The sequence below is a fragment of the Leuresthes tenuis genome, unplaced genomic scaffold (assembly GCF_036924035.1).
Source record: "Leuresthes tenuis unplaced genomic scaffold, fLeuTen1.0.hap1 SCAF_17, whole genome shotgun sequence".
In the NCBI taxonomy this organism is placed as follows: domain Eukaryota; kingdom Metazoa; phylum Chordata; class Actinopteri; order Atheriniformes; family Atherinopsidae; genus Leuresthes; species Leuresthes tenuis.
Genome location: NW_027325371.1, coordinates 10,099,962 through 10,124,067, shown reverse-complemented (window position 1 = coordinate 10,124,067; position 24,106 = coordinate 10,099,962). Strand labels below are relative to the sequence as shown.

The following is a 24,106-nucleotide window of genomic DNA, read 5'->3' as shown; positions in this document are numbered from 1 at the left end:
AAGCAGAAAACACAGTCCAATGTAAGCAAAATCATGACTATTAAGAAAAAAAATCTTCATTCTGATGTTTGATTTTCTTTGACAGCTCCACATACAACAGCTAGAACAGAGGTCTTTAGTTAAAGCTGCTGTTCTCTTTCCATTTCCTCTAGGACACATCAAACAGCCATTCCTAGTAAAGTCCCATCTGTGTGCCTTTTTCAGCATCAGATGAAAGAGCAGTGATCTACTGATTGAATGTTTCGTCTCCCAAATGAACATACCATGCTCAATCCTCAATACCTCAATTGGAATTCTATTGAAGGCCCAGCCTCCATTGAACCTTTCCACTTTTTCTTTTTTTTTACATCATTACATGCAAGTAGTCATGTCATAGAATTAATACGGTTACAACAGAGACTCTGTGTAGGTGTGCATGTCTATTCTGCCGCAGTGCTAATGAGAGACTGGGGGGTTTCAGGTGCTGGTGCTTTGAGAGAGAAGGTGAGTGACAGGGCTCATGAATAGTGATGGTCGACAGCTGCTCATTAACCAGGAGACTGTCTGTCAGCCAGCAGACTGGAACTGCAGCCCTCCCCCTATGTTTACGCACACCAGCATGAAAATACATACACATATACACAAGCCCACACAGATTTGTTCACAAATACACTGAGTTCACATCTCCTTCATCCAAGTCCTGCTGTCGATCATACCTCCCCCCCGACAGAAAGAGTGTAGCATGTCTTTTACCTGTGTGCTTACACCTCTTCCACTGGGACAAGGGCCAAAGTGAATATGGAAACACCTTCCTTGTAAAAACTGAATGAGGCCCAAGGTGCAAAAGAGAAGTTAATGCAGTGCCTACAGAAGAGGCGATATTCACTTTGTAAGTACTTTTAAAATGTTGCGTTGGAGATTTCAGCCACCGTCAAGGTATGTCTTTCTTTCACTTTGTCACTTGAAGATAAAGTGATTTTTTAAATGCACACACTGGACACGCAGATAACTCCTTCTTAATAAAGTCCTTTAAATGTTTCCTGTTTCTGTGGATAGTGTTTCATTAAGAAGAAACAGGTTGAAAATGTTTTGAAATATTTTGGGGGATGGATGACGCATTGTTCAGCGACAAGTGGGAATGACATTGAATATAATGATGTAAGTACTTTAAGGGGTTGTGTGTATTCTTCCTTATGTGAGGGTAAAAAGAAAACATATTTGAATAGACAGACAATATTGTCTTGCTTTTTATGGGATGTGTATATAAGGTTAAGGATTTTTTTTGGAATTAACATTATTATAACTAAGATGATACTATTTTTTTTTCCATTTCAGAAGGCGACCTGCAAAAAGGTATTATATACAGTGTGTAAAATGTAACTGATCTCATCCAAAATGGAAATAGTGATTTTAAGTTGGAATCAGTTGAAACTGATGCAAGTGATGAGGAGCCGGCTGACGATGAAGGAAACTGAAATCCCACTGAGTGCACATCAATGAGAGCTATCATTTATGTAGACATCAAAGCATTTCCATCAAACCAGCTTGTCAAATAGATCATCCACTGTTGCCGATATCACTGGCTGATAACTTATTTTATCAGTCCCAACACTGATTTTTCTGGTGTTGGTGTCACTGAATATGTTCTTTCCTCTACACGCCCCTCTTCCAGAAATTTATTTCAGAATAGAATTACCCACATAGACGCATACCCACAAATAGAAACACCATTTGAATACTGAGAAGAGATGGTTTCCAGGTAATGGGAGTGAGCTCAATGAGGTTCTCAGCACCCTCCCCATGATGTGAGTACATGATGGCCCATTTCTCATTCATGAAGAAAGGAAGCTTATTCTGCACATTAAATGAACATGGATGAAAACTGACCATATATAAAATACAATTTTCCCTAAATTTTTGTGGATAAATCACTATTTATGAATGCATTTCTCTTACCCACCAATTATGTGTGATACATATTGTATTGAGGTGACTAACGCACTCAACCCCAGAACTGAAGTCTCAGATATGTTGTATATTTGTTGAGACAGTGGGATTACAAATAAAGAAACTCTGCCCAATATTACAGTATTACATTTGACTAATAACACTAGGGCATAAAACAGTTATTTTTCTCTTTTTCTGTGTTTGGGCATGATAATGGATTATGAGCCAAAGCCAAAGTTTTTCTGTTATTTAGTGAATTATTTTGGAATAGCCAAATCAAAATCCATAGAAATGTTATGGAATCTCAAAGAGATAATCTCAAATGAGGAGATCATCTCAAAAGATGAAAGTCCGAAACATCCCAAAGTTTAAGCTTTTCTGTAGGTTAGTTTCTTAAAGTGCAAGATTGATCAACACTTACCACCAGAAACAGTTACTTTTATTAATTACTCCACAAAGGGTTCACATTACATACCGAAAGAAAAATATACACATCTTCTTCAATCAACAATCATCTTTTTTCAAAACATAACTGATCAAGAATGATATCGCTCTCATATTTTCCTCGATGTGGTTCTCCCTATATAATCTTAAGACTTATTTGAAAATCTGATTATATTCAATTGATCCAGATAAAGAAAGAAAGATAAGAAATCTGAGAAAATACTACATGGTTCACAGACATCCAAACAACATGGAACATGTCATGTTGCCAAAAAGTGTGCAAGCCAGTAGTTGTTACGCTGTCTGAAGCATAACTCCCTCTGAAGCCACTGTTCCTTTAGATCAGGGGTAGAAATATGGCTGGATGAATCCAGATAGACATTGTTGCATGCTGCAATAAGCTGAAATTTAGAATTGGGAATTGGGTGTACCTTTTGATATGTTTTTTTCCTATTTCAGCGAGTTGTAAATAAATTTAAAAACACTTAATTTTTCTTTCAATTACATTATATCATTCTGTTTTCTACCAGTTTAATGTTGCTTTCTTGGTAGAAATAGATACTGGTGGGAAAGAGCATGCAGTTGGACAGGACCAAATAGGACAGATGTCACCATCACTTGTGATGGATTTGATTTTGGAACTGAGTATTGGTTGCAGAATGACAGAGAGCAAACACCAGAGCAGTGACTTCATGGAGGAGTGTCAAGAATCCAAACCCCTGCTCCTGATTTTTAGTTTTTTACTTAAAGCACATAACTCCAGTAAAAGGTAGGAAGCCATCTTGAGACCTCAACAATCAGAACATATAATGCAGTAGTTCTCACAACCCTCTGCTGCCATAAACCCTGCTCCTACTCTCGTAATACAGAAACCACAGGGAGCGAGTAAAGCCAGGGCTCATTGAGATACGCTGGTACCAACACTGCCTCATTGTCTGGGTTCCTCAACACTGATTACTCATCTCCATTCAACCCTCTGCTCATTCCCTCACTTAAGCCCCTTTTATCCTTACATTCCTGACCCTAATTCAACCCTTTATATCAGCATATCTTATTTCAATAAACTCATTGGTGTATATGCAATCCTGTGTTCATTGATAATGAATTAGAATTAAAATTGTATCACTTCCTATCACACTCTGCCTCGGGGAGTCTACAGCAGAGATGATGGCGTTATTGGTTGTATGGAAGTCTGCTGTTTTCTTACTCATAACACAAATGCGTCAATTTCATTTACTACCAGTGTTTCTGGTTTTAATCTTACCTTACAGGGAGAGTCAGTCAAGATGGTCATAATTCAATAAGACTGAATAAACCTGTCAGTAGGACAGTGAAGAGAAATTATATCTGCAGTTAATCTGTCAGTTTTGCTTTTTTCAAACATGATATCTGCAATACTCATAATTCATTTTTTGTTTGCAATACAGTCATCAAATTCGAAAGAAATGCCCTTGCATTTGTCTTTTGCTTCAATTTGCATCAATCAATATGACTTAAATTGGGGTTAAATCAAATTTGAAAATGACGATACTGCAGGCAAATGCTTAACTTTACACAAAGTGAACTAAAACAAAGAATAATTTAAAGGTTCAAAGTAAGCATGACGTTTAGTGAATGAAAGTCAGACTAGTAAAAATAAAGGAGAGATGTCACCACTTCTGCACCTCATATGTTAAAAGAGAGATAACTTTGATGCTGTTCACATTACTTTTTTATTTGGATGTTTATGTTCATGCAGGTTGATACAAGCTATATTTATGTTAGTGCCCATGAGAACATTTGCATGGGAATTGTAAAAATGGTGTCTATGAAGATAATGATCTCACTCACGTTGTAAAAAGAAAGTATTTTAGTCCTAACGACGACTGTTTCATCATCTAGCTAAATGAAGCTATTGGCTAAATCTAACCAGAAGATATTCATTACAACAGCATGTGTTATTAACATAACTCAGAAATTAATTATCCATTGGTTTACTTTGGTTTTAAACACACATCATGAATGCATAAGTAAGGAGCTGTCTGTTACTTGGCCATCCAGCTCCCCCTCCTACCTCCTTATGAGGGTTTTGTAGCTTCTTAAAGGAAACACTTGAGAATTATGTCTATCCTGATGTGGAAACACTCACATCATATCACTCATTTCCATCCAGCCACTTGTAGGGCAGTACTTTAAATGACACTGTTATGGATAATATCTAAGGGTATTAACAATTTTCAAATTTGATTGTTTTGATCGGAGGACTTGTTGGGACACACTAGGATAGAGTGCTTGCAGAGGACTTGGCTGTCATGATGGGTCTGTCTGTCTTTGGACTGTTTTATGCAGACATCAGACTACTCAAAACATTGATGCCATTTAGTTTTTTGAAAGTCCACAGGCAGAAAGGTTATGGATGTAAGCCACAAAGGCTGGAAAAGGCATGAAATAACAGGTAAGGTATAGGGCACAGACATTGTAAGAACATGTTACTTATTCCAAATTGTGGCTAATATTCATGCTCACAGTCTTATGATAAATACAAATAGAAATGAGCATTTGAATTTCACAAGTTTAAACATTTTACATTACTAACAAGTAACGTATGGTTGCTGCTGAAGATATTCAGATCCCTTCATGTTCAACACGTGTTATGTATTTTAATGTAATTTTAAACTTATAATTATTCCTTGACTATTCAATTTACCTGAATAAAAAAACAAACAAAAACAAACAAATACGTAATCTCTCATTAACAAAAGCATTAATGACCTTAAAGTATCTCATTTGAAATGCTCTAACTGTAATTCCCAAAATTTACACATCAATAAAAAAAATGTTTTAAATATATTGAAAATAAAACATAAAGAAAAAAAAGCTGTTTTTAAAGAAAGTGCCTCAGCAAAGGTCCTGTAAACTCTAAATGAAAAATGAAAGATGTTAGCTTTTGATTTTTAACAAAATACCCGACATGTTTTCACTTACTGGGTGTAGACTGATGGGGGAAAATACCAGTCTTACCATCATCTGGCCAAAATGTTCAGATACTAAGTAATTACACAATCATCCAAATACTGTTTTAGACCCGAGGGGCAGCCTGTGCCTTCTTGCTTATAAAGTAACAATAGTATTCACACTTTTATTTCCTTGGTTTGGGCTGAAAACATCCATATGAAACTCAAGCTTTTGCTATTCTTTCAGCCAACAGATTAAAAGCAAAGGCTTAACAACCTCAGATGACTACATAAGCAGCAGCAACCTCAAATAAAATCCTCTGATAGAATGCTTCTTTGTTTCTAATCAGTTCCAAGAGAAAGGCATCCACCGTGTAATCGCAGCCTCATTTGATCCCAAATAAACCATGGTGTCCTACACAAAGGAGAGAGCACGACAAGGAGAAGCAGGAAACACCTTTATTGCACTAAACGCACACACAAAAGCTTCTTTGCCCTCCTGCAGGCAGGCACACACAAACACTTTTTACAAACTCCTTTTCTATGATTTTGTCCTTTTCTCCCAATCTTGCTCTGTGTCTTATCTTCAATCCTACTCAACACACAGCTACACAGAGGATGATCACACACAAAAACCCACACATTCACTCTTCCAACCTATTTTAGAATGAGCCTGGGATTGATTCTAGTCACACTAGAGTGCGCCCCACAATGAGCAGTCACTCTGAATAGGCAGAAGCGTCAAATAATACAGATATGAATGTCGGAGGAATAATTGAAGAAAGTGTTTTATATGTAAAAGACAGAGGAGGATGGGGTGGAATTGAATCTCAGAGAAAATTAGGAGCAGTTTGGGGCCCAGGGGACTGGTGCACAATAACTCCAACCATTTTTGAAGAAAATAGACAATAATTGGAGTGGTCACTGGGTTCCACAGGGTGCAACACCATTCAGTCTTATTCTTCTTCTACCTGTCCTTCATCCACTTTTTCTTTAATTTTGTTAGCCTCTTTTTAACAGCTCTCAGTCAAACATCAGTCTGTGTCAAAGCCTCCTTTTTTTCTTCCTCTCTTGCTCTTTCTTCGTTCCTTCATCCCATCCACGGCTATCCTGTCTGCATTCACAATCATTGTCACTCCGTCTTCCTGTCTCCCTTCTTTCCCTGTTCCCTTCCACAGCCAGAAGCTACATGGGTGGAATTGATCCAGTTTTCTGCACATATGGACAACACCAACTGGCATTAATGGGGAATATTTTGAAGTACCCATGCAGAGTTCCTTAGTAAGGAGCCCAAAAAACTGAGCCAATTAAGTGTGTATTAAAGCAAATTAAACCTGAAAAACTCTCTGTCTGAGTATTGTGCTCTCACAGTAAGAGTGGAGACTGATTTTCAAAAAAACCGCCACCTCACCACTCTACGGTAAAGTTATGGCATGTCTGTGGTCTAATCCACTCACCTTATTTTTCGTTTGTTCACATTACATACTGGCTAGCTTGTTGGCATGACAACATGTCTCTATGGCAACAGGCTAACCAGCAACTAGATTTCGGGATGTTTGGACATGTCTTTGTCCTTCAGTCTTTCCCCTGAATTCATATTGGCAAGACACCATTATAATCTCTCTTTCTTTTTGAGCTGCCAGAAGTCAAGACATGCCCTTTGCCCTCTGACATAAACCATCAGCAGAGCAGTTACTCACAGGCATTCTAAAGGCCTCAAGTTACTTGCCATACAACATTACACAGAATGATGTTTGAAGACAAAATAAGAAATAAAGCCTCCCAGCTTTTGCTCACATTTCACTGCTCCCAATTCGTCAGTTGTGTAGATTACTTTTGACTAGCATAATATGGTCAGTATTGTACAGACATGAAAATCATTACAAAATCAATTGACATGGTCTATAATCACATAAGAGATTTCTGAAGCTTCCCATAAGCATTTGTCTCCCTGTGTGTGGCCACAACAGAGCAGGCAGCACAAATACATTTCCATGCTCTGCTCTGTCCTTGTGCTTTCTTCCTTCTGTCTCACTCCTGATGACTTCTCCTCTGTCTCTCTTTTTCACTCCAAGTCCCTGGTTATTGATTGGGAGCCTATATGGAGGGTGTGGGGATAAGATAAATAAGGAGTCAGTGGCCATGAACAGCTTTCTCACTCACCTTAACATGAAGGGAAGGATAATAATCTGTCCATCCTGAGAAAGTGGTCATGTAGGCAACTTTCATACAAATCCCCTCAACTTCACAAGCTTCACAAGGACTCAACTCTTATAACACCGTCAAACCTAGCTTTATGGATAGTTTGATGGTTTTAGTAAAAAAAAAAAAAAGACAATAAAAATTTTTACATTTGCAGTTGTTGTCTCAGAAATGAGTATTTGCCTCAATTTAAACCAACAACAAATGTTTGCAAAATCAATATAGAATTAAAAGTAGTAACTCTACAAAGCTTGCAAGTAAAAAGTCCGGTGTGAGGTTCATCTTTGGCTTTGCATAAGGTAGTATCATTTCAACAGCCTGCTTTCAATATAAACTGAAAACCAAGCAGTGCACAGTCCATAAAGGTAATATAATCATCACAACACATCACATTAAACCTCTATTAATTAAGCTATATATCACTGAAATGCAAAAAAGAAAACAGCTGTTTCTCACAGAACACTATGTATAGCAAAATAGTGCTGTTAGCACACAAATACACAGTGTACAGGCATGTATGAAGTCATCTGAAGGGTAAACATGAGCACACACAGTGGGGGTAAATAACTATCGGTATCTCTTGCAGTATCGAGAGCAGTGGTGCAAGGCTTCCCCTCAGATTTTGAGAATTCTATCTGTATCGGGAACAGCAAACTGAAAAAGCAATTTGCTTTGTCACACAGAGACATGCTTGACTACGCTGAATAATTGCACTGCAACTCTGGAAAGAGCTGTTTTCCTTTTATCTAATGAAGGCCTTCAGGGGAGGGAGCACGGGTCTGTGTGTTTTGTATCTGAATGTGTGTTTTTGTGTGCATGTGCATATAGTTATAATATGCACAATACACCACATTTCTTGGGACTCCTAACACATATGTGTTAATATATATATTCGGGAGGATAAGGATAAGCAAGGATAAGGATGTTCTGTCTGATCCAATCCAATCTCCCTTTCTGCTGGCCTTTTCCTCCTCACAGCTCCACTGCAATATATTGATTCATGAAATCTGCATATTACCTCTCGGCTGTGTCCAGTTCCAGGCTTCAGGCAGTCCCCTGACTCAATAATGCAGAAGCAGAGTGGAGAATAAAAACTCCTCTGCCTGGCTTCTGACAGTAACTCCACAGAAGTGCTGAATCCACAGTCAGGTGCACACAGGCCTACCTCTGTGGAGCTTGTGAAGGCCAGAGGGAACAACCTGAGCTGTCTATAACTACACAACGAAGAGTTCACAGGCCTGCAAGACACTCATGCACAGCATTTCAAGAGTGAGGCTGCAGAGATGCAGTTAAATGAAAAGATGCAAGTTTTTTTGTCCCCTTCTTTCTATATAACTGATCAGAGCAGTATTAGAAGTAAATGATGAAGCAGTATTTCATTAGGAGCAAAGGACAGTGGCATAAATATGATGAAAGTGGGTAGGAATAGAAAGATAAAACAAACAACAGTAGAACGAAAGAAACCCTCTGTGAATGTATCCAGGAAAAAGTTTGTGAATTGTTGTAATGGCTCTAGCATTTGTTCCACTGTGGAACTGTAATTAAGCCATCAGCGACAGTTTGGAGTCTTTGACTTCATAATGAGGCTGAATGTGCACAGTTCGTGCTCTGTGGATAAGCTGCTGTAATCACTTCTATCTGCTTAATTATGTAAAACCATTCCTTTATCCCACTAGTGTAGCTCTTTATCTCTCCCTCGCTCCCTTTCATTCTCTGTCATGGTCTCACATATTGAACTGGTACTATAGAATCACAGGAACTCAATAGAAATAAACTCACAAGCTGGGAGATATCAACCTGAGACATACAGTATATACTAGTAACTGTCTGTCCAAATGGCTGCTGGGAGATAAAGAAGAGTAAAAACTGGTGCTTCACAATAGACACTATCAGGGACGAGATGTGTTAGTCGCAACTACTTTAAAAATAGGCACAAAGCCTTCATCACTCTGTGAAGCTTTTCACTACCTCTCTCTATGTCCTGCATAGTATTTGTCAGAAGACTATTACAACTCAGTGGAATTAGGCTTTCTCCCTTCTTCTCCCTTTTAAGTTAATTTTAGATTTTAGGATCCAATCTTCACTTGTACACTTTTCTTGAATCATGATAGGACTCCTGCTCCACTATGGACTGAAGATGTGTGATTGATGCTGCAGGTTATTTGCAACAGAATGAAGCATCCTTCTCGATGTCCCTAATGGAGACAGCCTGACTGTACTCTTTTTGGATAGACCTACATCAAAGCTTTACTTCTACACTACTTCAGAAAATCACTGCATTGCTGTGTACATCCTGCACATTGTAAAACGTGTACTCACACATTTGCACTCACCCTCAACAGTGTGGCAGTGGAGAGTGAAATCTTATGATGCTCAGGAACTTTTCAGCAAAGACAAGCTTCATTTGGAGAAAAAAAAAACCCTGAACGCATGAAAAAACAAGAAGCCGCCTTGACTTCAATGAAGCAGAAAAAATAGCAGAGAAAAATGTCAACAACAAATAGCTGCTGGTTTCTACTGCTGCAGGCGACACAGACTTTGGTTCCCTCGTGTTTCTTTCCTCTCGCATTATGCATCATCTTTTCATCCAATTAAACACTAACACGGACTACAGAGTACAACTCAGGGAGAATCTTAGCATTGCTCATTCTGGGAGACATAAAAAGAGAAGTGAAACACAAGGAGATGTGCCAGTGGACAAAAAGGGAAAGAAGGGATGAACAGATATGTGTGTGTTTCTGAATGTGGCTTCACTTGAAAGATGGACCTCTTGGCAGACCATCTTTAGAAATCTACCAGTCTGTCTCCCTCCTCATTTGTTTACGTTTCTGAGTGTTTGACAGGCAGGGACTTGCGGACTGCCATGCACTTCTTCTAGATGATGATTGATGATGTTTGCAGAATTATGGTGAGGTACAGACATCAGACATGGGAGAGCCTTTTTTTTCAGAAACCCTAACTGAACCTGGGCGGGACTGGTCATGTGTAGGTTGCAAAGTGTTGCAGCTCATGATGGGTGTGAAAAGCCCTATTTAGTTCCATCTTCAGGCATCCACGAGGGCTTCACACCTTTTCCTCTAGGCACTCAGCAGAGTGTTTTCTATGGCAAAAGAGAACTCTTAACCCTCTGACCCAATGGTTTGTTGAGCTTCATCATTACAAACATGTTTTTACATGTATTGCTTTGGATGTCCAGATTAAAAAATATATTAAAAAAACCCAAAATATTTTTCCTTCATCTGTGTGAAAGAAGAGAGGAGATTTTGTGACCTGTCTTTGATTACAAATTTAGAAAATGCATTTTCAAATTTAATGTCAAGTTCCTGTAGTGGAAAGGAAATGGAGTATGTGGTTGATTGTGAGTCATTTGTCTATGCAAAGACAATGTACATTTCAGGACTGCTGAGTATGATGCTTTGCTATTTTTGCTAAGTTTATTAGACGTTCATTTGTGGCACATGAGTGTGAGGTAGACGCTGCTGTGATGTTTGTGCAAGGCTTTTTTATTTGCTTGTTGATATTTGTCTAATATTTGCATATCTGTGTAACATGTTGTAAAGTGTGCTTGTATACAAGGGATTGGTTGGGATTACTGAGTTTTAATATTATAAACTAAAGTCTGTGCATTAGATAAGCTTTACACATTGCACATACCCAGCGGACAAACCAATATCAACTCAGTTTTCTTGGTACTTTCAGGATATTTTGCTTCTGTTCCATAATAACTCAGTAACACCAGCAGCAACAATATCATTACGAAGATCAATAACAAGGATAAACTCTGTAATGTTTGCTCAATAGATTGAGCAACCCATGCTCTAGCTTCACAAAATCCAATTTGACTGTTTGTGTATATCTGTATGTTGATCTACAATCTGGTCTCTCAATGGGCCAATGTACCTAAGATTTATTAAAACTATGAAGGAAACACAACACACCTCTTTTACCAGTGCTTTGCAAACAACATTTAGTATAGTATGTTTAGAATTCTTCCTGTTTTGCTCTGTAGAAGAGAGTCAAGTCTTGGACTCTCTTTGTCAAGTCTTGGAAATTAATCTTAACTGTGGGCTTAGCTGTGGTGACTTTATACAAATAGACCCATCTAAACAGTTATGTTTTAATGCTTAAGGACCATTTGGGCAAACAACGTGTCTGTAGAAAGTCAGAAGAAGAGAATTATGCAGACACTCACAGCGAGTGGGTGTTTAATTAAATACAGAGGCCACCTAGAAAAAAAAACAAATAGGTATTGTGTATATGTTTGTAAATGCTGTATATGTTTAGATTATTTTAGCAATACACACCCATTCACACAGAAAAAACAGAGAGCAATATTATATTAAATGAAGTATGAGTAAAGAGTCAATAACTGTCATTTTTAGAGGTACATCTGCCTGACATTGCATACATTGCAGTCACATGTGAGATGAGAGAAATAAAAAGAGATTATGTGTGTTTGCCTGGGAGGACACATATTAGCTCTGGAGGTATATTTTCTCCATCGTTTGGTTTTCTTGGACTGATTTAGGGATGAAAAGAGAAAATTATGTTCCATCTTTCACAAATGGGCCATGCTTTGTGTGCATTTGCCTTGGAAACATTCCTCAAGCTTCCTCAAAGCCTTGTGTTTCTAAGTTTAACAAAGGATATAGACAAAGAGGTGAAGGAGGAGATGGAGAAGGGGTGAAAGGAGAAGTCTTGAAATACAGTGTATTTCCTCAGCACAGACGTTAAACACAGTTGCACTCTGACCCATGCAATGACTCAACATCACTTTTACTCATCATGGCAGCCATGGGCTTCTCTATTAACCTCATGCTTTATTGTATGTATGAGCAAAGGCAACATCCAAGATGGCACTATTAAAAAACAACATCAAGGAAGGAGGCGTAATTTCTATAATTTTTTCCCCCCCATCTTTCTCACACGTCATCATTCCATTGCTCCCCTCAGCAACTCATTTCACCTTAACATGTTTTTTTTTCCTTTTCCTTTTCCTTCTTTTCTTTTCTTTAGTTGTGTGATCTTAAGTGTATTGTACAGTGTGCAAATGATTTGCCAGAAAGTTCCATATATATACGTCCTCTTTACCTTTAACTATATATGTATATATATATATATATATATGTATGTATGTATAATGTATATAGTCCAATACGTAGAAGCAGGATGTAAGATGCGAGTATGGCATAAATGGAACACCTTGACCAAGTGGCAGGAAAAGTGCAGGAACATCTGTGCCAAGTATGGGTTGGAAGTCTATAAGCCAAAGTGGGAGATACCTTCAAAGGTGGTGGAGAATTAGCAATTCCACAAGACAGCAACATCAAGAAAAAAAGAAAACAAAAAGGTCAGAAAATACTATGGTCCAAAGGAGAAAGTTAAAAAGATGTGGGAAGTGAAGGCCTCAATGTTGCCTGTGATAATAAAAGCACTCGGGCCGTGCCTGCCAAACTGAGAGAGTGGCTCAAAAAGTTCTCAGGAACTATGTCAGACATCTCCATCCAGAAGAGCACAGCTCTACAGACAGCTAAGATACTGTGGTGTGGGGGGTGTGTTAAAAGCAAAATTTAGAGAACTGACTCTTCCAGGCATCCATGTGTTGAAGTTTTGGTTTCCTGAGTTCAGCTTTGAACATTGCTGATTCTAGTCAGTCCAGAGAGTGAATACAGGTAACACGTTGTGCATTTAAGCTGCAGTATCATCGAGGAGTGAGGATGGATATGGGCAGTAGAGAATAAGATATTTTTCTATCTATTTTTATAATAGATATTTTATATCTATTTTGGGATCAGCAGTAACTACAAGCACAGCCTAAAAAAAGGGAAAATCATGTCACTGGCCTGCAGAATAGGCTTCTTATCAGTATGTCAACCCATTATTCAGTTAACTCTGTTAACCAGCAAAAGAATTTCTCTGCTTACATATAATACATATAGTAATTGGATATACGTCAGAGCTAAATTGATAGTTTTAATGCAAATCTGGCAGATGCAATGCCTGTCTATCTATCTATCTATCTATCTATCTAGTGATTTTTAGTGTAATCTCTGTCTCACACTCAGTCGCGCACACGCACGGTAGGCTCGGCTGCATCAAAGACCCACTTCTTTGACTGGGCTTCTGGGATAGCGACGTGCTGCTCCTAGCGTCCGCACCTTGCAAGCACAGCAGTCACCTTCCAACCTCTGCGACTCTTCATTGCTCTTCTCGCCGAGTCGCAGTTATTTTGCAGAACGGAGGGGACAGCTATTCGTGCGCCGATTACAGCATCCGAGGAGTTTTCCACTGTGAGGGGCTGGAGCTTTTGCTTTCGCCATCCGCAAAAGAGACAAGTGGCTGATCGCTTTACCGAGCCACAGAGAGCTGCCCTGCATGCTGGTGATGAGGCTGGTGGCGCACAGCCGACACAGCGTTAAAGGAATCCCTCTGTATCTGAAGAAACCGCCCCAATAAGGTACAAGAGCAGGGGGAGAGCTGCGGGAACTGGTGTCGGCTGGTACGCGATCATTTCGAGAAGAATGCATCTCTTCAGTACCATGTTCCTACTTGTGATGTTAGCTGACATGCCAAGTGAGGTAAGGACGCTTATATGTAATGAAAAAGCATTGCATAAAAGTTACTATACCAGTGTTTACCGCGTGTATGTGAATAATCCAAAACGGACCATGTAAAAGGGGACCAAAGCCTTGGGGGAAAAAATGTGCCATAGTTTATAAGAAGGGAAATCAATATGCTATGTTGATTCACTGCAAAGACCTACAGCGGTGTTAAATATGGGCGTTTTGTTCTTCTGAGAAAAAAAACTGCATTCAGTGTGTAATCTTATATAAACTGAATACTAAAGTGCAAAGTTCGAGGTACAATAAGCAAAGCGATAGAGCTGTAAGCCCACTTGAACTTGGCTCAGTGGAGCTCTTTCAAATAAATCTTGATATGATTTATAATTTCAGAAGGACAATGTTTTAGGGGATGAAAACAACAGAATCAAGTAACGTTTTTCCTTGTTCCGTGGTCTATCTGATGCTTTTGGTGACCTGGAGGTCGTTGATGAGATCTTTCTAACCACCTCTACATCACTATCGGAGTGGTCTAGAACCTCACCAAGAATCAACATAACTGACTGCGCTGATCATGCTGAAAGAACCAGACAACAATGCATGATTTATGGCTGTGAACAAAAAAAAAACTATGAATAATCAGCACAGCCACCAGACCTTCACCAATAAATGTCGGTGATCATGTGTGATGTGTATCTGCATGTGTCGCGTGCTCCTGTGCATGACACTCAAGAAAAAAACATGACCGTTTGGTAAAAATGACGAGCTTCGATGTGACAGTTGTAAATTGAAGTGAAGGACGATAAATTATTTGACCCAGAAAAGCTTTCAGTCAAGGCAAGAGCGCTTGAACTTGCAGTTGTTCTGCTGATCAGCATACATGTAGTGTTGAGCATAACTAATTAACAATAAGAGGGTGTAAGGTCCGTTGATAAAGCAGCAATAATTTGTCCGTTGTCAAGGTTTGCACCTTCAGTTCCATGCATCAGTAAATTCAAGATCGTGGAAAGCGCCGTTTTGCGCCGTCGGTTAAAACAGCGGTCGGATTCAATTTAGCACCACGGACAGCGCCTCCTCGTACGTTGGCGGTATCATTATTTGGCAGACGCCACAGACATGCTGTGGGGTCTTAGAAGCACAACAACAATAAAACCTTTAAGGCTGACAAACAAATGTTTCACACGGTAGGAATACTAATTTATCACATTAAGGTTATATCAGAGATGAAAAACAGCAATGAGGGGGAGATACTGTAGAGTGGCAGGAATAACAGAAATACAATCTATCATAGCTATTTTTCTGTTGGGGTGTTACTCGGAAGCCCCTGAAACAATATAATTTGTTACAACTCAAGGTGACGAATGGTGGACTTTTCTCACATTATATGACTGCTGTCTGATAATTACATATAAGTAGACGAAATTTCCCTATTGAAATTACATTGACCCGTCACTATCCCTAACCAAATATAATTTTAAAAGTGTGCCAGATTAAGTAAAAAGTTGTTGCTATTTTACAATAATTGTGAGTGATATATAGAAACAGCAAAGACCATAGATAGCTGTCTATATTTTAGTTTTACATATCATGTCTACAAGATGAGTGAATACTGCAGTTGACCTTAAAAATGTGTAAGTAGTTTGTTTTCACTCTACAGGATGTGCCTTGATGAACAGGTTGTTTTGTAGATCTGTGTGTTGGGTTCAAAGGATAGCCTGTATAGCACAGATGGCATTACAAGTGAACCAATAGATTCTATTATTAGGGGTATGAAACAAGGTGCAGGTGTTTGCAAAGCACTAAATTAACAATCACGCTGAACACATCCCCAGCCTCTTAAATCTTTGTTAAATTTAATTAGTCAAGTTCCCCAATGCCCAATAATTAATTTAACCAAATTTATCTGACATTTTATAATTCAATAATGAATTCCAGCATGTTAAACAAATGTACATTACACAACTTGCTTGTTTAAGAAACACTGACGTAGTACCTTAAATGTACATCAGTAAATGTTAAACAATCAAATGTACCACTGAAAATGTAGTCAATTATATACTACCACACCTCAACCCCTGCTTCAGTAGATTTATATAGTAATTGGCCTCAGGGGACAATTTGTTATAAGTGTTCTCATTAAACATTAAAAAGTCTGAAAGAAAATATGACACCACCCATCTTTCTAAGATTGTGCAAAAACATAAAGAATTGATGATTTCTTGTGAATCTACAGCAATGAGGGTAACACTCTCAATGAGCAGAGTTAAGATATCTGCATATTTTCCAGTCACCGTTTTAGCATAGGCCCCTATGAAATATTCAGAGGACTTTAATGAGACAGATGCACTTGTTCGTTCACTGCATATGTTTGTTAAGTAACCATAAAGCCCAGGGGGTCCTCAGTGCTACTGATACAGATGGGCACCTGCTTGACCTTGGCACAGATGTTTTTCAATGGTGTGTGCATCAAGACATGCATGACAGGATACTCTGACACAAGTGAATAAGCATTTGTAGGCATATGTGATACGTGTGTGTGTGTGTGTGAGAGAGAGAGTGTCTGACTGTGTTCAGTCATCTGTTATGTATTGACAACAGTTATAAATCAGAAGATGGCAAGAATAGAGATGAATGCATTTCTCATTTTATCAAAAACCAACTGTGCCACCTTGGTCACAGTTTCTGTGAAGAAACATTTCCACAGCCCAGATATTGAACTGTTAGCTACGACCATCCACCTTAATGCAGCAGTACAGACTCCAAATCCCCGTGCTTACTTCTGTTGTGTCTCTTGAATACTTGTTTTAGTTGAAGTAATGAGTAACGGTAAACAAATAAAATTCTCTGTGGAGATTGTTAAAGTTGTTTTGAAAGCTAAAGACTACAGTGCAGACATATATCTTTTGTAAGTTGTAATGGGCCTATGATAGACCTTTTGGCAGCAGTTTTAACAAGGAAAGGAGAGGGATGTATTGCAGCAGATTTATCTTGGAATTAAAGAATGTGTTTTTGACTATTTGTGGACTATAGTTTTGAGGTAAAAAGTAAAATGTATGAGCAGTACAGACATTTTAGCACAGACATCTGAACACTAGAGAAAAAGTGGTCAAACATTTAATTTATCCTAAATTAGGTAACTTTGAATTCCAGTTGTAAAGCTAGGTCCAAAAAAAAAAAAGTTTTTGTTAAAAAGTTTCAAGAAGGTCATCAGTCACATCCTCAAATGTTTGCAGAGGTCAGTTATGTGTGCTCATTTTTGCCCAAGAATCATGTTTGTTTAAAAACCATGCAGGAGAATTGAGATGATATTGTTTCAGTGATTTCTGAAACATTGTTTTGCTTTCTGTATCTACATCATTTCTACTTAAGTCAGCAGGTAAAAAGATTGTTTCATGGACTTGAAAGATTCATTCTCTGGTTTGGAGACAAAAAAGTGTTTTTGTGGCCCCAGTGGAACCAGGGAGTACAAGAGAATGCTGTTATTGGTTTAAGAGGTCTGACCTCAAAGACTCCCAGCATTAGTGTGTTTGAGAGTGATGGAATTGAACACTTCTTTTTTTTGTCCAACCACCATGTGTTGTGGGAGACCAAACTTAATTGCTTGTCGTTCTCAAGGAGGGAGACAGAACACTGCATAAGCAATATTGGCTGACTTTTTATAATAATTTGCTTGATCCCTTTTCTCACCAGGGATCATGACAAACAATCAAGCAGAACAGACGACAATTTAGAATCTTGTTAAGATGTATTTCCTCAATCTGGATCTGTGTGATAATTGCAGTAGAAACTCAGCCCACCAGGGTGGATTTATAGCTGATAGGCAAGTACAGTACTGACAAGAAACAAGGACTCATAAATCAAGTTGCTCCTTAAAACATCACTTGGCACATGTAATTACAGTTTACTTACAGACTTATTTACATTTGCATTGAGCTAATTATACAGAAGATGAGAAGTGTTCTATAAGGGCCTCTAAACTGACATAAATGCATAGCTATATCCACAGCTATGTGGCAGTGCTTTTAACAAACTGGGTTACATTAGGGCTGACTCCATCAACAAACAGCCAAAGTAATGTAAAGTAATAATCTGTCAGTGCTGTGTCTCCACATATGTATGAGATAGATATTAGAGAGATGGGGACAGAACTCTGCTTAATCAGAGTCAAACAAAACAAACAAGGCTAATGTCAGGCTAATGTCCAGCTGAGACCACTTTAAACAGTCCAACCCTAGCTGTGACCCTTTAGCCAAAAAACGGCTTCTCCCGATGCCAGTCTCAACAAAAGCAAAGCAGCATGATGATCATAAAAGCACTTCCCAGACACGAGTGGGATCGAACCACTCCTGGTGAATTTCTGTTCCTTTCTGTGCCAAAAGTCTGTTACACAGCAATTTGAACAAACACTGCAAGGTAAACAGTTGAGTAAACAAAGCAAGACATCATGCTCCCTCTGCCACCAGTGAGCCTACCTGCTATAACTGAATATGAACTTTGATGAATGAGACTTAACAGCTTGATGACGTGAGTGTGTGTTTCCCAAGAGGAAGTATGTTAGGCAGCAGGTTGGACATAGTGTGCTCTGCCAAGCAGCATCCTAACCTCTGCCCAGAGAATTAGACAAATGGAAAAATGCAGGAGCTTGGTTGTAAATCTGCCAGTAAGAGCAGAAGATACATAAGTGTTAAAATCACCTTGCTATGCCATACATTTCCAGCTTTCGTATGTGTTATCAACATTGCATGTACACACATACCCATGTAAACAGAAGGTCAAGCTGCAGAAGAGATTTATTTTTAGATCTAACAGAAAAGCATTACATATTCTGTATGAAACTCACACAGAATTAATTTTCTTTGTTAGGAAACTGTTTATTTTACAGAACACTCAAACGTAACATGTCCATGTGATGAATAAAAATGAATATGATAATCATCAATAATCTTAGTTGATATTTTACGTCTATCTTGATGTGTTGAGAATTCATCACATACTTATCAACTGGCTTAACCTAATTTCTTCAACCTTTCAGTCAGTGACAATCATGTATAGCACTACAGTATGTGGGTGAGTAAGTGAGCAGGCAGGGTTAGATTAGACACAAAGTCTGCATCCACCTTCATGCACTCCCCATCCTAATGCAAAAGTGCCGCTTCACAATCAGCCACAGATAATGAGGTTGCATTATGTTTGATTCACTGCTGCTTGGAAAGATTGAATAGTGTGTGCTTGTGTCATGACTGATTAGAGTAGAGCTTGTAAAAGTGCACAATAATGATACCACACTGCATGAGTGAGCCTTTGTTATGAGATTTGTTTTTTAAAGGATACTGTTGAAGAAAGGGGCTGGAGCACAGAGAGCTATTGAGCCTTTGTACTGCCCGCTGTTCACTCCCTCATCTTTAATGTTTGATGTGCTTTAATGTAGTCTGCTGCTTCATCATCAGATGCATTTTTACATTAGTGTGTGTTTGAATCTGTATACACGCCGACACTGTGGGAACTGAAGGGTTCATTTTTGGAGTAGGACTTGGTTTTAAAATGAAAAAATTGAAAATTAGCATTAATTAATTAGAAAACCTGTGATGTTTATCATTTGGAATTAAATTCAAAGTGAAGAGTTGGTGTGTAAATTTCTGTCTTTTATAATGCACCTGTTTTAGTAATCTTTCTCAATGATATTTGGTTATCACTCACACTGGAGTGTTATTAGCGTGTCATGATGGCAGTGAGCTTTTGTAGATGTGTATAAATGACTAAGTGAAATGCTGCAGTTCCTTTGATGATGTTCACAAGCAGGCAGTTTTCTATGTCGTGACTGGTTAATGGATGCAACACCAGGTACAGAAGCATACGAGGTCTGTAGTCTTACTGGGTTACTATTCTGGTTGGGCTCCTGAAGTTGAGGTGATGTGTCAGTATGACTCTAAATTAGATAAATGGTTTTAAGATGGAATAAAAGTTTACATTCATGTACGTATGAAGGCACATGATCTTAGAATGTGAAACAAGTGGATTAAAGCCTAACACAGGAGACCAAATGTCTCACAAGTCTTCAGTCTCACAGAAGCCAGATCCCTCATATGTTTTATACAGCTCTGGATTCACACCACATTTTAAGCATCAAGCAGATAACTATAGTATTGGAAGATAATGCCAAATGGAAAATGCCATTACTGCAGTTCTTTTAAACACCACTTTAGACAGGCTCCAAAAGTGAGTCAGCTCACACAGGCCTTCCATATTAAAATGCTTAACTTTAGTGCAGAAATAAAATCTGTGTTTTCTTTAAATGTCCTTCCTCAATACAACTGTTTGAGGGTGAAATCAAACTCACCCATTTCAATCTTATTCACTGAAAAATTCTGGATGTGTGTTTTTTAACGTGGACCCCTTTCCCTTGTGTCTTGGTGTAAAATGTGATTGACACAAAAAAATCTCATATTAAGCAAGAACTCTATTAATGGAAAAAAATTCAACAGCTGCAATGTAATATAGCAAGGCAAAGTGCTTGTGTTTGGAACAGAAGGGAACATATTGTTATTATAAGGTTTTCACAACACCATGGAAATGGTAATTTAATGAATTCTTGCTTAAGGAAAAGTCTTGTGCTGATATCAGTCTCCATTTGGGAAGATAGCAGATGAAGCTGCCTTGGGAAGACTCAAATGTTAAAGAAAAATGCAAAATGGAGACTATCATAAAAAAGGAATGATTTGGGATTTTGTTTCTTCAAGAATGAGGCAACAAAATATTGAGCTTCACTTTGCAAAGCTTTCACAGATTACCTTTGGGAGACTGAGACACACTAAAGTTGTGGCTCATTGTGCTACAAATGGATGTAAAGATGTGTCTCTGCACACTGTGCCTTCTAGACCTTTCTGCTTGCAGTGCATGTTTTTTATGAGAAAACATGCACATACAGAACCCATGTACAAGAGAAAAATGGTACCATGTAAAAAATGATGAAATTATTGGTTATCGAAATGTTTCGTGTGACAGATTAGTGCTGTGACAAACAGGATGTCCTTAGTTGTTCAGTCAGATTTATCTCTAATACCTCGCTTTTGACTGAAAATAACAAAAGAAGGCCCGGGTGAAATAACAAACCTGAGACATCACAACAATCCAACTTTTACTTACACGTTCCACATGTGGGACAGCTGTTGTTTGGAGTTTAGATTCACACAGATGAATCTGGTAGCCTTGGTATTTAGTTCATGTTTTGAATGGTCACTTACACATTCTGAGCCACACACTGACCGCTACTCATGCTCCAGGCTTATGTGGGCTTCAAATGACCTCTCTTGCTGCTTTCTGTCTTGTTGAAAAGCCAGCGGCGAGCTGTCCTAAAATGACCATTAGCGTTCCGATGGACCAGGCTGTCCAACTCTAGGGCAGCCGGTAATCACCATTAGAAAGGTCTTTGAGGTCTTTTGGGAATGAGCACTAAAGTTGTTAGCGCTTTCTTGTTTGTACCGACATGGTTAATCTGGCAGCTAACCAGCAGCCAGCTGTCCACTCAAGTACTGAATACGATTTTCACTAAATGCAGACATTTTTTTTAAAAATGTGAACCCCTGAATTAATACACAAAACATTTTTCAGAATATTGTGGGCATTAGTGTAATTCTTTGGACATTCTTTGTATGCTTGCTGTCAGGAGTATATAGATGGATCAGTTTGACTGGTGGGATGAATATCATCCCTTTATCGCATCCTCTCCCCCACTTTCTCACTCTCCTTCTGTGTGCGTGTCCTGGATGGTGCAGGACTCCCAGAGGTTTATGTCTATGACTCTAAGCAAAAGTGACATTTCTCTGACAACACCCAGAACAGACACACATGCACATCCACACACATTCTTGCTTTCACACACACGTTGTCTTTGTCTCCCACCCTCTCTCCCCTTTGCTCTGTAGTTCGCAAACATATCAGTAACGTGCAGTAGACAAAGACCCAAACAATGCATTGAATCGATTCTAACAAACACAGCCAAGGCTATTAAGGCTGCCATATTGTATGGAGGGTGTGACAAATGCCAATTAAAGCACAGATATACTTGATCTTTTGCTCAGAGCTGTAATTTTTTTTACCCTAATAGCTTGCACCATGAGACTTACTTTGTATTTTTTTCTTATCTATGTGACCCATCTGCTTTTTTTTTGCATTGCGGTAGGCACCTCCTGACCAGTTTTCTGTACGACCTTGCTTTCTACTGCTCGATGAATCTTTTATGAGCCTGGCAATGTGGGTTTCTGTGTAGAAGATTGGAATATAAATATGGCTGTTGCGCCTCGAGCTCCTCTTCCTGCACTGATACAAAAGCTTTCAGAAGACAGAGCAGATTGGGCAAGCTGCTACTTGAACAGAGCTCTCTACATCTCTTCACTTTTATCAGAAGAATCACATCATATGTGTTGCGCATTCCCAAACACCATATGTAGACGTTAACACAGCTTGGTCAATCGGAACGCTAATGGTCATTTTAGGACAGCTCGCCGCTGGCTTTTCAACAAGACAGAAACAACATGTCACTCAGAAAATTTAGCTTCCTTTAAAAGAAGTTGTTTCTTATGTCAGTCTCAGTCATATAATTTCTACAGCAGTTTAAATTCATGTTGAGGAACTGTAGCATCAAGTGACACAGAAGGAGAGACGATAAAGAAAAGACGAAAGAGGAAAAGAGCTAAATGTGAATTTCTCAGAATACTTCTTTATCTCTAAACACATTTGCTCTTTCCTTCTTTGCATCTATTCTGTTTATTTGTCTTTTTTGTTCGATAGAATTGTCTCGTCAACATCCATGAGTGTGACAGCATCGCGAGGCGAGCGGAACCATTTAATCGATGTGTTTTCCACGTGGCACTGTCACAGCCATTCAGTAGGGCCATTGATGAGGGAGGCTCTCTCAGACTGCGCCAGGGCCTAAAGGCTCCAGTCAGGGAGGCGTGGGAGCCCAGCAGACACCAGTCACTGCTGCATATCAAGCAGGCTGGCAGAGCTGCTTTCTATCGGCCCCACGGTGAACAAGGTAGAAAGGTCCTTTGATAGATACACTACATGTAGGACAGTGGAGATACTTGAATGGAAGGAACCACAGCTTTCATTATACTGTTTCTGAGACCCCCTGGGATTCAAAGTCTACAAAACACTTGGACAGAGTTGTATGCACTACAGAGTTTGATCACGACTTGTCAAAGTTGTAAGCGACGATACACCATGTTACATGGAAACATCATATTAGAAGACAAATCAATTGAAATATATGTGCAGTATTGATGATATCCAAAATAGTAATTTGACATAGCTTTGATGGATCAGATAAAATGGAGAAAATCCTGTCTTCCATAAGACCAATACCTATGGCACGTCTATTTTTTTTTATCATATTATTAAAAAAACTACAGCCTCAGTCACACAAAAGCACCATACAAAAGCCAAAATGCATTTCCTCTTCTCTGAAGAAAGCACTCTTTTGGTCCTCCAGTCCTTACTAATAGTCTTAGCAGTGAGAATGCACATCTAAATAATGCTAATGCTTTAGGAACAAAAAGAGCTTCAATAGGTAATGTAATATGTAAGTTAAATATGTGAAATGTATATGTTACAAAAAGTAAGAGAATATAGTATAACATATTCATTTTTATAGCATGCATTTAGTCAGTCACCCAGAAAAAACATCCACAGTAAGACATAGCACAGGCAGATGCTGTCAACTGAAGATGCTGTGGCGATCAGGGCTGGTGGGCAATGTCAGTACAGAGTGAAAGGATGTGAAGTGGGTTTAAATAAGAGCCCAGTGGAGTAGCTTATCAGGGCAGTATGACTGGGGGTGTGAGAGAGAGAGACATAGAAAGGAAGAGATGGAGTAAAGTTGCTGGAAATGAAAACTGATGATTGCATGCAGGGCTAGAGAGTGATATAGTTGGGAAGAACCCCCGACTGTGCCTGCTGGGTTATTATCTCTCTCATCCGAAACAAAAGAAGAGGAATAATTAAAGACCTATCACTCTGTCACTGCAATTTTGTTCCGCTTAC

At 38.8% G+C, this 24,106-nt stretch overlaps 1 protein-coding gene across 1 annotated transcript in view; it reads left to right on the top strand.

The window, feature by feature from the left end:
• The first annotated feature begins 13,685 nt into the window (after nucleotides 1-13,685).
• Nucleotides 13,686-24,106, top strand: part of olfm2a (olfactomedin 2a) — a 45,907-nt gene continuing 35,486 nt past the window's right edge. Inside the window, exon 1 of the mRNA XM_072368590.1 lies at nucleotides 13,686-14,083. Within this exon, the coding sequence (XP_072224691.1) occupies nucleotides 14,027-14,083 (57 nt within the window). The 5' untranslated portion in view covers nucleotides 13,686-14,026. The remainder of the gene's footprint in view (nucleotides 14,084-24,106) is intronic.